At 37.5% G+C, this 16,701-nt stretch overlaps 1 protein-coding gene and 1 long non-coding RNA gene across 2 annotated transcripts in view; one reads left to right on the top strand and one right to left on the bottom strand.

Moving 5' to 3' along the window:
- The window catches only part of LOC137850565 (uncharacterized), a 43,762-nt gene extending 33,245 nt beyond the window's left edge, over window positions 1-10,517 (top strand). Inside the window, exon 3 of the long non-coding RNA XR_011092640.1 lies at window positions 822-10,517. This is a non-coding gene — a long non-coding RNA (uncharacterized lncRNA). The remainder of the gene's footprint in view (window positions 1-821) is intronic.
- A 480-nt stretch (window positions 10,518-10,997) lies between these two features.
- Window positions 10,998-15,575, bottom strand: LOC137850564 (UPF0500 protein C1orf216-like). Its single transcript, XM_068670768.1, has 2 exons — window positions 15,158-15,575; window positions 10,998-14,567 (listed from the first exon to the last, which is right to left on the bottom strand). The coding sequence occupies exon 2, from the start codon at window positions 14,540-14,542 to the stop codon at window positions 13,742-13,744; it is 801 nt and encodes a 266-aa protein (XP_068526869.1). The 5' UTR covers window positions 14,543-14,567; window positions 15,158-15,575; the 3' UTR covers window positions 10,998-13,741.
- Window positions 15,576-16,701: the final 1,126 nt, after the last annotated feature.

Here is a 16,701-nt window from a genome sequence, read left to right as displayed (position 1 = left end):
AATGACTTCTAAATCTTTTTCTAGAATCTGAGGTCATGAATGACTATTAGTTTAGGAACTATTAAGGGAAGCCATTTGACCAAATACTAACACTGTTTTCTCTTTCACAGGATTGTGCAGAATTTAAGACAACCTATAGCAGAGGGCACCATGGTTGTTTTTATACAGGTTTATCAGAGTGTGCCTAATGGAAGATAGATCCATAAATAAAATATCAAGCTTTTTTTTAAAAAAAAAAAAATAATAAAAATCTGTTATTGTCCTCATTAAGACAAGATTAGATCATGCAAAAGGTCACAGCCTGAGAAAGACTGCAAAACATTAGTCAACCCCTTTAATTGGAGTTAAATCATTACTTCCCAAATTCCTTCAGGATTTGGAATTTTTGGAATTTTGAAACTTCTACACACAGCTGCCTGGAAATTTCCAAGCAGCTGTGTGTAGAAGTTTACTTCAGCTTCTCACAACAATCGCATGTTGAGGAATTTTAAGAGTTTTTTATTCCTTTAAGTATGCTTAAACCTGCCAACAAGAGCACTGCAACCTCTAGATAAAGGAGCATGGGTCCTTGGTATCCTGGAAGCGAAAGATCTTTTTTTACTTTTGTTGATAAATCTTAATTTTTCCTATTTTGAATCTCCCTATCTCACTGTTGACTTCTATATTAAGGTCAGTAACACCCAAATTTTAAAGTTGCATGCAGACTAACCAACCCATTACCTTTCTCCTGCTCTGAAAATCATCTACCTCATTAATATATTAATATAAAACCAAACTCAGATTTCCAGACAGTACTTCAGTGTTTTCTGTTTTTATTTCAGACCAGAGATGACGTCACTTGTCTTTAAGCTCACCTGGTTTAAAGAATGAAGTTATGACTTCCTGGAGTTCTAGGCCATATTCTACAAGCCAGTTTGGAGACTGAAAATTCTATGGAGCTTTTTGGGAAGAAACTTTATTTTGTTTTTGCTTCTGCTACCCAAGCAATGAAATTAATATGCATAACTCCTACAAGTGACTGTTCTTCAGAATTGATGCCAAAAGTGAACCTTATTGTTATTTCTGTTCTTAAGCTGCATAGCAGATGCTAGTTGGCACAATGCTCACAGACAGGTGAATTCCAGAACAAGATGAATAGCAAGAGCAAGCTCTCAATTCCTGCAGGATTCTCTCTGCTGCCAAGTCTGATTCTACAAAACATGACGTTCAAATGGAGAGTGAGCGTAATCCTATTCTGAGTTACAGGTGCATAATTTCAAAGTCTTGTGCTTTGGCACTATCCACATTGAGGCAGATACTGTCTTTTGCCTACTATGCCTCCTCTTCACATACTTCTTTTCTCTCTGAGATGCAGTTGTACAACATCCCTTTAAAAAAGCACTAGTCTGAGAGAATATATTCCTGCTTGCTCCAGTAAAGCACAGTCATAGAAACATTACAAACAGGATCGTTTCTTTTTGTCTTTCCTATTCTGAGAAATATTGGCTTACAATGGGTTAAAAGTCTGCTGCTAAGCACTGGCCATTTTAAGGTGTATTCTTCTCCCCTGCTGATTTGCTCTCTGACCTCTTGGGGGCCAGGGCAGTTGCAGACTTCATTTTTACTCTATTTCCTGGTCTCTCTCCTGGCTGTGCACTCAATGTTTCCACAGCAGATTAATGACAGCTAATAATATCTGATATATCTGGACATTGCCACATAATGAGTTGCAGTCCCACTGGGTGCCCGAAGTGTCACTACTAACAAATTCACCAGAGCTGCACATAATTAGCATGTAAAGGGAGTGATCATGCAGTAAATCTGGAGGGGAAGATGGATAGCCCATGAGGAAAAAATATAAGAAAAAAAAATACTGTTCTTAACACTCATTGGTAAATGTATGTTTCTTGGCATGAATATTTTCTCGATAACAAACTGTGAACAGGTTACCTTTACAGTAACATTATTCCTTCCACGGCTGATAGGCAGAATTTCATTATGCCACTGCTAATGTTACAATATTTCTGCAAAATGTCACCATATGTAAATTAGAAGAGGTTAGGGTTTCCATTTTAGTTTTCTTTTGAGATGCACTGTCCCTTCCTGCTCTGATTTAATTCTCCCTTCAACTAGTTTATAGACGTGTTAACATTGACCAAACTCTTGCAAAATAAAATTGGCACTGGAGAATCTTCTTTTTCAAATAGCACAGCCAAATAAGAAAGAAGAAACTCAATATGTGACAGAGAGCATAGAAGAGTAGAATTTAGTTCCATTGATGAGATTGTATCCAAAGTACAATCTTTCCTGTCACATCAGCAAATACCCAACAAAGAAAAATGGGAAGCATATACAGTTTGAGTTACCTGATCTTACCACATCTCCACCTTGTGACCACCTAGCTGCCCATCATACACTAAGTACCACCTGCAGACTGGACGCATGCAGGCAAAAAGGCCTCCCCAGGAGAAAGAGGTTGACAAGGAGCAGATGAATTGTCCTGATGGGCTGACTTCAGCCTGAAGAATCCTAAATGGTGCAGCTCTAATCTAGTTTAAGTCATTCACTCCTTCCCATAGAATCTATTGTCCACCAGTGCTTAAGGCGTTTTGTTTTAAAGTTTTATTTTAGTTTTATTTGTGTTTATTTTGGCTTTTAGGGTTATTTGGATAGTTGGTGAAAAAAAAAAAAATAACTATTTCACAGTACAAGTATTTTCAGTCTGTTATTTTACTGAACAGAGAGGTCTTTGGTCCTGAAGGCTTCAGCGTTTAAGTTGCTCTTGTGCATAATATACTTCTGCTGTCATATGACAGGAGAGGGAAAAAAAAAAAAAAAAGAAGCCTCACTTAAAAAAAAAAAAAAGTATAAAATGTTTGTGTAACTCATATTTTTCCTGTGATAATTACTCAGAAACATGAAAGATCATAATGGCTTATTCTAATCTGTAAGTTTCTGCAGAAAGAGATCTTGGCCATGAGAACCTCCCAGTCTGCAGGATAAGCAAGCATTAGCTGACCCAAAACAGGCTTCATATCAAAGGCATAAGTTGTGAAGAAATCAAGTACCAGCCCTGGTTTGTGATGCTGATGAGCACTATCAATTGACCCAGGTACTGCAAAGAGTGTGAAGGGTTGTTCAAGAGTGCAGGGAAGTGCAATGAAATACCTTGGTAATAATAGGAGCTGCTACTGTCCAGTACTGCATTCTTGCTCCTGCCAGCATTAAGCAGCTAAGTGCACAAATCCCTAAATTGGCTCATAAGCTGTGAAGTTTCTGGCTTTGCAACTCACACCAAATTTCACTATGGCTAATGTTATATTGAATAATCACCTTTTGGAGTCATGAGACTTTAGTTTTTATCCCTTTTTTAAAGCTGAAGTTTCCAAACTGCATGCTGCACAGAAAAGTATAAACCCTGGAGGCTTGAAAAAAAGCCCAGTTAATTAGAAGTTAGAATTTATTTAATAATAATAATTAAAAAAAAAAAAAAAAAAAAAAACACACAACTCAAGTTTTGCACCTTAGAAAGGACAGTGCTACTGGACGTTTTTTGTTGTTGTAGTTGTTTAGCTAAAAAAATAATAATAATAATAATAAAAATCTTTAAACTTCCTGACAAACAACTACTTTCATTTTGAATCCTTTGTTCTATCAGCACCCTATGCAGATAGGGTGCTATCTGCAATACATAATGGTAACTCCCAGCACAATTATGCATTTCAAAATTCACCTTCCTCACATCATCGCCTTGTATACAAAAAGGCTCAAATGAAAAAAAATACCAAAGAAGTCTTACATTGTTTGTCTTGTTTTTAATGAAAGAATGAACCTCACAGACTATCCAGCTCCCACAGGGGCCTTTTTTATGCAGTCTTAATGATAATTAACTGACAGTGATTGATGGCCAGTACTGAGGTAATAGAAGATATAACTATCCTATTCTATCCAATTCACTTTTCTTACGATTTCTTGTTTATTTCAGAATAACATCAAATAAGTTATTTATATGATTTGAATTTTGCATTTAAAGTTAATCTAAAACACAGTTGCTGAACTGCTTTGCCACCTTGTTGACTGGGATTTCACAGCCTCAAATTTAATTCTGTGTTAAGTTTACAGAAGGCAGTTATTTTTACACTAGAGACAAAAGAAAGCACGCACATACATTGAAATACATTTTGTGGCTAGAAGTATTTCTACTGGAATATGGGCCCAAAATTTCTGAATATGTCCACACATAATTTTGTTGAAGAGAACACGACTCTTTTATAGCTTAATTGCAAAATATTATTGCTATCGCTGTAGACATCTCTAGTGTTTTTTTTTTGTTGTTGTTGTTTCTTTTATTTTTTTCATATAAGTAATGAACGTTTACAAAATCTATTATAAAATCACCATTTCAGAAAAATTCCCAGAGTCTCACAATTTTGATCTTGTAAAATCTCACAGCATCTCATATATTGTAGAGAATGACTACATAACATGAGTACATTTTATGTTTTATTTTTCAAATCCACTTTTTTAAATAATTATTTCCATTATGCTAGTTGTGTCAGCTTTAAAATTTTGTATATATATATCAAGTGTTTTAAAAGCTTTTTGAAGAGGTCTCTTACTTTACCAGGACAATGGTCCAATTTGAAATGTATGTTACACAGAATACCTCATGTTTTAAATTTCTTCATCTGACAGGTGAATTCTCTCTAGTATTTTATCACTTGTTACATTTAAATTGTATTATTTTAACTGCTTTTCTGAAAGACTCTCTTTCATTTATTAGTTAAAAGAAAAATAATGTCTTTTTAGACATGCAGCATCCCCTTAACAGTTTCATTGCCCTTTCAGCTTGTCATTATATACAACAAAATGTACACAAAATGCTTCCCTTGGGAGTTGGAGGTTATCACAGTGCAGTAGTTTCAAAGTGAGTCTTTTATGCCATTTAGCACCCTGAGGATGTGAGGTGACACCCCTGATCTCTCATGAGACATATCACTGATTTCTTACAGATCTCAGTGATAAAGAAATTACTCAGTTATTGTATTTTGTAAATTCTAGCTCCCTTCTCCTCTCCAAGACAGAAGTTGTAAATCTGCATCTGCCAGGGCATCAAGGCATGTTCAGTTTTTGCTTATCTTTATGCCCTCCTTGACAAGAGCAACAAATCAAGTTCAAACATCCTGCACAGAAGAGTCCTTCACTGAGTCAGACACTGCTAAACCCAGACTACTGGACAAGACTTCCATGGAGGTCTATCAACAAGTCTCAATCATCTGTACAGGTTATTGCTCAGGGACAAGGGACGCTTCTTTCAGCCCAGGGGCTGCCTGCTGTCACCGAAACATTCTTTTCCAATACAATCAGTGGTCATTTGACACATGGGAGACCTCCAGGATTATGGTCAATAAACCTTCCCCATTATGAGAAGAACAACTAATGGACATGAATCATGTATTTTCAAGCAGTAGAGACAATGGGCAATACATAAATACTTCCTCACTTAAATGATTTTTGAAGAATGCTTTCCATAAAATAGGTTGGAAAATGTCAGTCTGTGCACACAAGACCTTTGCCTCACACAGAAGTGATATAGACCCACTGTGTCAAATACAACTACACATGGAAAAAACAGTTGCGAGAAAACCAAATATGGTTTGTTGTTGTTCTCCTCAACTGAGGTAACAAAACAGCACCAAAGAATTTTGTGTGAAAAGAAGCCTTCCAGCTGACCTGACTCTAAGCACTTCCTTTCCAAGTACTGAGACCAAAGCAAAGGACACGACTGTACTCAAGTCACAATGTAGGAGCAGGGAGAGGCATTTTACCCTTCACCCTACTGACTGGCACTTGGATGCAAAAACATCCTCTAGTGAATCCTGTTGAATTGAATGCCCCCTGCCCTCCTTAGGAAAGGATCCTGGCCATCAAGGAATTGCATATTTCAGTCTCTGGCCCAAATTCAGCTGCTTTTTTTTTTTTTTTTTTTTTTTTTTTTTTTTTTTTTTTTTAATCTAATGAGAAACAAAACTAATGGAGGCTGTGGGACTTCACATTAATTCCCCCAATGTAAATTGTACCCATTTTGTTGTTACCTGATAAAATGGTTGATTTAAGTTTAAAACCCAACAGGTAAAGGTAGGAAAAGAACTGAGCTTTGTCAAGTTCTAACGTCTGTGTAGCTGCTCTCTGTGCTGCCTAGGTATTTTTTTTTTTTTTTTGTAATTATTTATTATTATTATTATTTTTATTTCTTTTTAAATGTTCAACACTTAAGTCCACAGAGTGAGGAAAGAAGAAAGGGAATCTCTTTGTTTCATCTAAATCTCATTGTTTCTCGTTGTTAATTTAGAAGAATGCATCCAAACTAAAAGTAGGCACCTCAGTACAATGAAACTAACAGAATCTGCATGCACTGAAGAGTGATGCAAAAGGATAGCTGTAAATCATATTTTTCAGTCCATAGTTTCTGACCACCATGCCTGAAAATTTGGAACAAGCCTTCTTTCCAAGCTCTTACTGCATATGCCTGCTGTGCAGGCAATGGAAAAACATCCTACCAGCTACTGATAACATGGAGGAGACCAAGAACTGCCTCTGTTTTGACTCCAGGGTTCAGTTTGAGGAGCTGAGGTTTTACAAACAAAAAGCAGCAGAGATGTTCAATTTTGTTTTTTCTCAAGTACATATAGTTGAAGGAACAACACACAAGCCCCATTACACTGTCTCTGGAAAAAATTATCTTCAAAAAAGTCGTATTTTGCTAAAAAAATAAAAAAATGAATATAACTGGAAAAGTTCTCTCTTATCTGAAGTAGGATGCTAACAAAATGATACGAGTGTCTGCTCCAATTAATGAGAATGGAGTTTGTTTCTTGGGAAAGGTCCATCTCCCTTTGCCCCATGGAGTCTCAGCAATGATCTAATGCAGCTTGAAGGCTATTAGCAGGCAGGCAAACAGCCTCTTCCCAGAGCAGACAAAAAACAGTTAAAAGCACAGCTAGTGTCATGACTCCCTACATCCAATTCTATTCTTTCTGGGCATACTGCTTGCTAAAACAATGCCTTGTTAGGTCCAGATATTCAGGTATCCCTTATGCTCACTCATGCAAACACCCATTAATTCTGCGCCAATGTTACTTTGCCAATACCTCATATAGGGAAACTAGAAAAATGGAAAATGGCCCCTGTGAAACTTGGTGATTCATCTAAACAAATTTCACTCCAGAAAAGAAAAATTTGTACCAGTCTGCAGCCCAATTACCTCAGACAAATCTGCCATGATTTGTAATTATATTATTATTTTAAATTAATCCATCCGTGAATTACAGTTGTCTTTTTGTTTATTCACTTGTTTAGACTGGTCTAAAAAAATGAGCAAAGCTTTCAGCCATTTATAATAAAGGCAAAACAACTAAAAAGACCTTTCTTTCGTTTGCATTAATGAGTTCATCCCAAAATATATATGCAATAATATAGGAAATTAAGTTATAAATGTAGGGATGTGCTCCAAGTCACCATGAAAATCTGCATGCAAATGCATAATAATCACAAATCTACATTATTACAATATTAAAAAATACCTACAATTAAATTATCATGTGGAAATAATCATAATGTTATTGGAAACTCAATTATTGTGGCAACCCTTGTCGGGGAATTAGCAGGCTATGGCAAAGGCAAGTCAGACCTGAATTCATCAAATATATATTATCACAATATTACATGTTCACTTCGATTCCATGCAAAGACAAACATCCTCACTCACTAGTATCTGCTCAATGCATTTGTATTATTCATGAACAACTCTGTGATCTATTATACATACAAAACTGATTGTATGCTGCTTGCCGGAGGCTACAATGCAGAGACACAGAATTAATTTTATTATATACACATGCATGATAATTGTGTAGAATTCAGTCAAATATCAAACTCTGCTCCTGTGCTCCATTATTTTACTTTCCAAAAAAGAGGTCTAAGGTCAGCAGCAATTTCTCTTTGGCGACAGTGAAACTTTGTCATTTAGAGTAGAAAGTTCCTGGGTACTAATGAGCCTGGAGCTGTGATGAATGGTCACACATTCCCTTTCCTCTCCAACCCCCACCCATCAAAGGGAAACTGTAACTTTTATTGAGATTCTCAAGAATTCATTGCCTCTCCTGCACACAGAAGTCACTTTGGGCTGCAGACTTAGAGACTTCATTTGTCAGAAATGAAGGCAACACTTTTAGAAACTTGACTTAAATTTTGTAAGAAGATGATCAGTGCAATTAGGGAAACATGTTTTCAGATGTAGTTTTATTTCTGTAGGAGCTGCTGTTATTTTCCTAAAGTTTTGGTAAACGCTGCAGAAGTGTTTTCACAGGGCCATTTTTCCTGCTACAAGTTTTCATTAAGACTAAACAACTACCTGCAACTTTCTTCAACAGCGCAAGGAAGTGATAGGAAGACCCTTTTCTTCTTCCAAATCTTTTGCCAGGAAGACAAAGATTAGTACCACCCCCCAAAAAATGTATAATGTTTTAAGACAAAATAAAGAAATGTATCAAACCTGAGAAGTGAGTTGAACAAGGTGCACCACCTCAAAGACCTGGGCTGTATTCAACTGTTACTGAAAGCCAGCAGGACACTTTACTTCAACATGTGTCAGATTAGGCAAAAGCCAGGTTGACTGGGGTAAGTGGCATACATGTGAATTTCAGCAACAGTAATTACTGTCACTCATCTTCTGAGATAGGCATTGATTCCTGTGCACTGCAGATACACAACTCACCATAGTACACATTTGGCTCAAAAATAGTTGTTTGAGGTATAAAAAAGAAAAAGCATATGCTCAGAGCAAGAAACCTTCCAGTATACCATTCCCCATGCTGCACAAGAATCAAACTGAAATATTTTTCCTTGTAGTTCCATTCACTTCCATTCTCCATCCACCTTCCAGACATTTGGCTATCATATTTATCTGAATCTCTGAGCTTTGAGGTTGAAGAAAATTTACTCCCCAACCCATACACTCAGAGAAGGGTCCCATTCGCATATTCCAAATATGCTATTATGTTACTGCACTGCTTTCAACAGTCATAAGCACAATATGAACTCCACAACATTTATAATCTAGACTATAGTTTCCCCTCCAATGTACTCATCAGCCACATGGAGATTTAAACATCATCATCTTTAAATCTTTTTATACTTAATGCCATGCCCAGAGTCAATAATTTTCTCACTCCAAGAACAAAACTAGATGATCTGGATTTAGTAATGCAGAGCTCGCAAGTTCACCACAATATCCTAAATTTACTATAAATAGGTAAGATCATCACTGTTCTAATTAAATAATGTGATTGATACAAAATCTCAGGAAGAAGGAAGTGAGCTAATCCTTCACACAACATGATGCTCTATCACAAGGGGTAACAAGTGAATAAAATTGGCTTTTTATCTTGACAGATTCATAGCCATCAAAAACAGAAATGGAAAAAGTCACAGCTTAGACCAGTCTCCAGGTCAGCACCCAAAATGACAGAGGTGCAAAGCAAAAGTCTCTACATTAAAGAACTGTCAGTAATGCATTCTGCCACTAATTGTTTATAATTCCATTCTTGTCTTAAAGATCTGTTTTTTGTTGGCCACAAGCTACATCTTCTTTAGTGATAGCAATGACTCTGAGGGTGCCAGCACCTTTTAAACATCTCATTCTTCCACTATAAATACACTTACTTTCTGCCATATCAGGCTTGCTAAGCAATTAGTTAATCAGTGGGACCTTAAGGCTCAGGCAGTGTCATTTAAATTCAACCTCTGCTGTAGAAGTAGGTAACAACCTGTTGGGTCATGCAGATTTTCCTAGAGATTTTTAGCTCAACATGCTCTGACACGCAGTAAGATAATGGGGAGAAATACCCTACTGAAATTAATTAGTCACTATTACTTGAGACCTGCCAGTTCTTATGTACATGTAAGAAATTCCAGTAGCTCGAGCTTATACCTCTGATCAGAACTCAATTCATGTGGTTTGGGTTCAGATAAAAATAGAGTTTAAGAAATTTTAGTTGAACCTTATCCAAACTACCAAACCTCTTAACCATAAAAGGACATTTAAATAGTTGAAAGGTGTCCTGGTTTCAGTTAGGACAGAGTTAATTTTCCTCCTAGTAGTGGTAGGGTGCTATGTTTTGGATTAGGATGAGAAGAGTGCTGATAACATGCTGATGTTTTAATTGTTGCAGAGCAGTGCTTACACCAAACCAAGGACTTTTCAGCTTCTCGCTCTGTCCTGCCAGCAGGCAGGCTGGGGGTGCAGCAAGAGCTGGGAGGAGACAGACCCAGGACAGCTGACCCAAACTGTCCAAAGAGGTATTCCATACCATCTGACGTCATGCTGACGTCATATAGGGGTGGCTAGTCGGAGTTGGAGGGCCAGGCTACTTGGTAATAGGCTGGGCATCAATCAGTGCAATTGCATTGTGCATCATTTGTTTCATACACATTATTATTATTGTTATTGTTATAGTTATTGTTATTATCCTGTCTTAATAAACTGTCTTTATCTCAACTCACAGGCTTCACTTTCCCATTTCTCTACCCCATCCCAGAGAGGGAGGGGGTAGGGTGAGCGAATGGCTGTGTGGTGTTTAGCTGCCGGATGAGTTAAACCACAACAAAAAGACATATTTTTATTAAACCTGAGATTGTAACTTTTTCTGGTCTGTCTGAGAACATCTCCATGGGTTACTCATGATGGCACTTTCCCACTTGATTTCAGCTGCTAACATACAGAAAAAATACAGACATAACATAGAAATATAAGCTATAGAAAACATATAGAAAAGCATAGCTGTTAAGCCACATTTTCTAAGCTTGTAAAATATGCTTATTTTAAAATCACATAACTTTCATTTGGTTTGCCCAACACCAGTAGCCAAACTGGCAACACCAGCTAAACAGCAAATTGTTGCAAGGACAAGTGTTCTTATTTCATTGGTTAACATTTATTTTGCATGTATCCATAAAACACTACTTGAAAGATCATGCATACACAGAACAGATTGTGGCTTCATTTTCTTGCCAGCTATCAAACAGCATTGCTCATGCACAGATCTCTTGGCATTTAATATTCACAGTGTGGAAGCGTCTACTGATTCTAATAAGGCTCAAGAAATCTTATGAGAGGTGTTGCATAAACAAAGATCGTCACAAAGCACTTACAGTTGTACAGATTGACAACTCAACTATTGCTGCATGGTGTTTTGTGTGAGCAATATTTTTCAACATTTTTCAAGTCATCTTTAAAACAATTGGTATTATAGGTATAGGTAGCAGCATTAGTAATGGACGGAGCAATACTACAGCAGCTGCTGAGGTAAAATAGCTACTTTATCTTACTTTTGTTTGCATACATAAAGTTCAATGACATGATAGTATTAGCCAAGTTGAATTTAATTCAGAAGAAAAAAAAAATTATTAACTCTTCTTCAAACACAGTTTATGCCAAAATACATCTTTTAGTCTTCTTCCTAATGGAAACAATCTGACATTTGATTTCAGAATTTAGTAGTTTTGCATTTATTTAGTTTTGAGAGATGTGCCCCTTCTTCAACACTTCTTTCCCCAAGAGACACAACCTAATAGTGGTCTCCTTGTGTTTGGTTTAACATAACACTTACTTTCACTCTTAACCAATGAAATTTATTTATTTATTTATTTATTTATTTATTTATTTATAGTTCAGGCATTTAAAACAAACAACCAAACAAAATCTTTGCACATCCCTCTTGGCCATGATCATCTTTCCTTCCTGGAGCGCATATTAAGACAGAACAAATTACTTCTGAGCTGAATTTAGTATTTAAGTGTTCTTTGGCAAACCTGCATTACAGACAGAGAATAACCTTCCCAAGATTGAGCAGAGAGCTGGGTGGGTTCAGAACACAGGAGTAATAGTCACATAGATCCCCAGAACTCATTATTGCAGCCCACTAAAGGTCCCTGGCAACCTAAATCCCCCAAATGAGGATGCTATCTCCTTGATGCCAACGATGTTTCTACAGTAATTCTGCATACAAAATTCCAGGCTTGTGCTGTGTAAGAGACTATGCAAGGGCCCAAGGAGATAAATAAGCCCATCTAACATTGTGCATACCCAGAGGGCTTCCATAATTTTGGGTGCAAGGAAATATAAAGATGGAACAATGACAATGTTGTGCTGCACTTCAATTGTTGAATTACTTCAATACCTTGCTCACAGATGTGCGCATGTGAATCTAATCAACCAGTTCCTCATAGACAGCAGAGATTATTTTGAGAGATTATTCTGCTACAGGAAATGAAGTGCCAACCTTTCATGACCACTTGTATATAGGTATGCATGCATACACAAACACACACACACCCTCCCTCTATTAGCACACAAAAAAGACACGGAGAAAAAGTTTCCCATATATAGCATATTATTCACAGAAAAATATGACATTTAATAATAGACTTGCCTTTTCATGTAAGGAATAGATGATTTACAAAAAAAAAAAAAAAAAAAAAAAGGTTGCTCACCTACCGAAACATTTCTAACAAACAGGGTAAAAGAAAAGGTGGCATCATCAGAATTGCATACAGAAAATGAAGTTTTTCCAATGTCTTTTGTTCTCAAAACATTTTTGCATTTTTGCTTCAGATTCTCAACCAGCACATTCAAATCTTCAATTTGCTGTTCAATGATAGGGACACAAATTGCCTTTTTAATGCATACAAACAAACAAACAACAACAACAAACTTGTATCTTTCTTCTTTAATTTTCCCTGTGTGTGTTTGTTACTTACTGACATCAAATTTCCTGCAGGCATCCTAACCTTGCAATTGGAGAAACTGCTCTAGGGTTTTCCAAGTGTCTAATACACCTGGATAAAAAGTGCTAATTGTCACCAACTTCCATTAAATGACAGCAGTAAGGCACAAAATATGCTTGATTTGCAGACACTAGTGCCATTGGGAGTTAGCAGCAGATTACTAATTGTGCAGACCTTGAACATTCCCCTGGCACTGATAGTCTGGGCTTCTAATGTAACATCAGATTATAAAGCCTTTGTTTCTAGCTTGCTTTCCTAAGGAAATAAGGCTTAGGCAATTGTGCTGCTTCTCTGTACGTGTTCTACCTGTTCTCTGTACTGTTCTACCTTCCTTATAGGAGGGTAGAGGTCAGAAACATAAAATGGCCTTAGCAGTTTTGTGAAAAACAGGCAGCTGGGTAGATATCAATCCTGAGCTTAAGTTCGTCAAATATCCTGGCTTTCTAGGCTTGGGTATCCTTGAGAAGACAGAAAAAAAAAAAAAATATATATATATATATATATATATTCTGCTGAAGTTCCTTTAATGCTGAAGTGATTTACCATATTTAAAGGGCTGCAGCTTTAGCATCAGATCACCTTTACTGATCATGTGTCAGACTCGGTTCCCATTTATTTATATATTTTTTTTCCTTTTTTAATACATTTGTTTACTTTTTATATCCTGCTTCAGCTTAAGACCTCAAGTGTGCATCAGCCATCACCTTGCACAGATATAATCTTATTCCAGCTTCCTGCAGAAAAATTCAGGGGCCAATGCTTTACTTTCCCCTTCCTCTTGTCCTGCTGTTGCTGCTTCTGTTCTCCACACATGTGGGTACATACTCTTGGCTAGGAGGACTCCAACTCATGGCATGCAAGCTTACTGATGGCTCCAGTGACGTTACAAAGCTCATTTCTACATACAGCAACATGATTATGGAGAAGGTGAGGGCAAGGCTGAGTTAATGTGTTTCAACACTTCTTTCTTGGTATTTATTACCATGCCATAACATTCCTGCAACCTGGACTGCTGCTGCTCCAGCTGCTTGTGCAAGCTCCTGATCGAACGCAACAGTAGAAGTCTTCGATACATAGCTAGCTGGAGCCGGTACTTCTCCTTTTCTTCCTTTTTCTTATTTTCTAAAGTCTCCATTACTTTTGTGGTCTTCATCCAAATGGCCAGGCCCAGACTGCAAGGGGCCACAATGCTCTTAGTGCCGCTCCCTGCATACTGTGTGCTGGCACCCTGCACGTGGCAGCATCTAAGGTTCTTCACTGCCTCGGGAGGCTCGCCAGCCACCTTGGACACCTCAGGGGGATGTGGTACCTCCAAATCCTGGTTGCAGTCGCAGCAGAGGCTTTTGGAGCGTAGTGAAGTGATGTCCACAGGCTTGAGTTTACAGACTGCCAAGGGGTACAACGAGCCCCCTGCTGGTGCGTTTACAGCTGTCAGCTGGTACTTTGCCAACCCAGAGGCCCTGCTCTGTGCCTGGCTGCCACTGATGATCTCTGGACCAGCAAGGGCTTTTGCTTGGGCCACAGCCTTGCTAGAGAGGACAGACAGTCTTTCTGGCACCACTGAACTTCCCTTGTCTTCATTGAAGCTGGCCAAAACCAGACTGGCAGGGCAACCAGGGGATGCTGTTACAACATCACTAGTGGGAAATGGGTCTTCCTTACTGTTATTTTGGATTTTCTCTTCATCTGTTGGTATTATGTCTGCTTTCTCAGCCATTTATTGCATGAGCTACAGAAAATTTCTGTGGACAAAGTGAAAGTGAGAGGATTTCATTTTCACATACACACATGCGTGCACACAGCAGCCCAATGCAGAGTGACATTTGAAAAAAGAACCTCTCCTTGTATTTAACCAATGGACCTATTAGTTTTCTAATAAAGCACAACCCTTGGGTCACTTCAGGCCATTTCTTGTGATTTGCATTGGATGTTCTTCAAGACACAACATTAATCCAATAATAATTAAAATGATATACTGTACTATTAACATTCTCAAATCTTTAAAGCAAAGTGATCTATCCCTGCAGCACTGGCTGTGCTGACTAATTAAACAGAATACAGTTGTAAATGGGTATTGTAAGCACTTCTCCCATTTAAGAACACAACTCTAGCAAGTGTAGTTTGTAGAGACGGGCAAGTTATCAGGATTGATCAGCTCTAAAGAGAGGTAGATGTACCACAAACAGCAGGTTGCATTTAAATGCCCTCTCTTAGATCAATCTGCCTGCTAGCAGTTTGTTTACAAGATTGCCTTTTCCCCTCCTATTAACTCTAATAGTAGAGCTATATTAGTACTATGCTAGCCATAGACAGGAAAAAAAAAAATACTCACCGAGGTTGGTGGGGGAAAGAATAAGAGTTACAGTGCCTTGTGTCTGTTCATCGTGTTTTCTTGCATATGAGTCAGCAAAAACTGGAACAGAAACATCACTGTGCAGAGGCAGGAGCAACAACAGCATTACTCAGTTCCACCCAGCAACAACAGTGAATCCCAATCACTGAGAAGTGCAGGGTTGGCTTTTTTTTTTTTTTTTTTTCCTTCCTTACTAAGAAGGTGTTCTTCCCTGGCATCCAGCTTTATGTTACCTTTGAGCATCAAAATGAAAATCAAGATTGGATGACACTACTTTTCAGATTCAAAAGCAAACACACCTGATCCTCTCAATCTACAGGGGGAAAATATATATGGCCCATCCTGTCCCTGTCAGTCAGCAAGGAGCAAATAGAGCACCAAAACCAGGGTGGGGCATTCTGGACTCCAGTGTATACATGCCTTTCTTCAGAGAGAATAAGCTTAGGTAAGCTTTAGATGTATGAAACTAAAGTGAAACTAACTTTCAGTGCCAACTGAATGCTAAGCATAAAGGCAGTCAGAAGGTACAGATTTAACTGTCTAATATACACTCATATTTAATTACACTTGCCTAATCTTTAAGAAAAAGCTCTGCATCTAACTCAAGTATCCAAGAGAACAGCAAACTTTATCCTCACCTTTGATGTTTAGAAAAGCTACCTTCAGCATCCTCTCTCACTCGTAATGCCACAGAAAAAAAAATCAAAAATTATCTATCTGCATCTGCTTTGGTGAATTTGCCACAGAGATTAAGTTGCTCCAAGGCTTTCTCTACTCCATTCTGATAATATGAATGAAAGAACCAATCCAAAATACCATACAGAATATTCCCAGAGCTGGGAAAGAGTGAAGGTAGATCATGTCTCCACTTCTACATATGCTACAATAAAGATGACACCCCCTCCCTTTTTTCTTTTTTTTTTTTTTTTTTTTTTTTTTAATTTTTCATTTGTATTGGAGATTCTTCTTTCTGATTAATCTGTTAAATGGGATATAATTCTAATCTTGAACATCTGAACTCTACCTAACAAATTCAGATTTATACCCCAAGGTCAAATTGAACACAGGTTCATTGTGAATTTATATATAAAGAGAGAGAGATATTGTATTGAATTGGTGAAATAACTAAACCTGCTGTGTTTATGTGCCAGATCATGCTGTAGATTATATACTTAATAATAGGAAGAGATTAATATGCAGTGAGTCAATAAACTGCAAGGTTATATCTCTCCGATTCTCATTTATCTGAATCATGAGTTAGGGAAATTGAAGAATATAGAATTAAGATACCAGGGATTTTACTTTGTTATACTCCATGAAGGATCATTATAATACAGCATTGTACATGGTCTTTTAGCTTTGGGTGCTCTTCTCTCCAAAGCACTGCAAGCGTATCTTCCATCTACAAAGAGAATAGCAGATGACTGCTAGGTAGTACATTGTCTTGAGCTACGTTTCTAACGGTGATAATATTGTTTTTCACTTCTAACTTTACAGCAGTTTGCTGCAAAAATAACGATTTT

This window comes from Anas acuta, chromosome 2, assembly GCF_963932015.1.
Source record: "Anas acuta chromosome 2, bAnaAcu1.1, whole genome shotgun sequence".
NCBI classification, from domain to species: Eukaryota; Metazoa; Chordata; class Aves; order Anseriformes; family Anatidae; genus Anas; species Anas acuta.
The sequence above is the reverse complement of the archived record's forward strand: the minus strand, read 5'-3'. Positions and strand labels throughout refer to the sequence as shown.

Excerpts from the sequence above, each read along its gene's own strand:
- LOC137850564 (XM_068670768.1), bottom strand. The coding sequence starts at position 14,542 with ATGGCTGAGAAAGCAGACATAATACCAACAGATGAAGAGAAAATCCAA.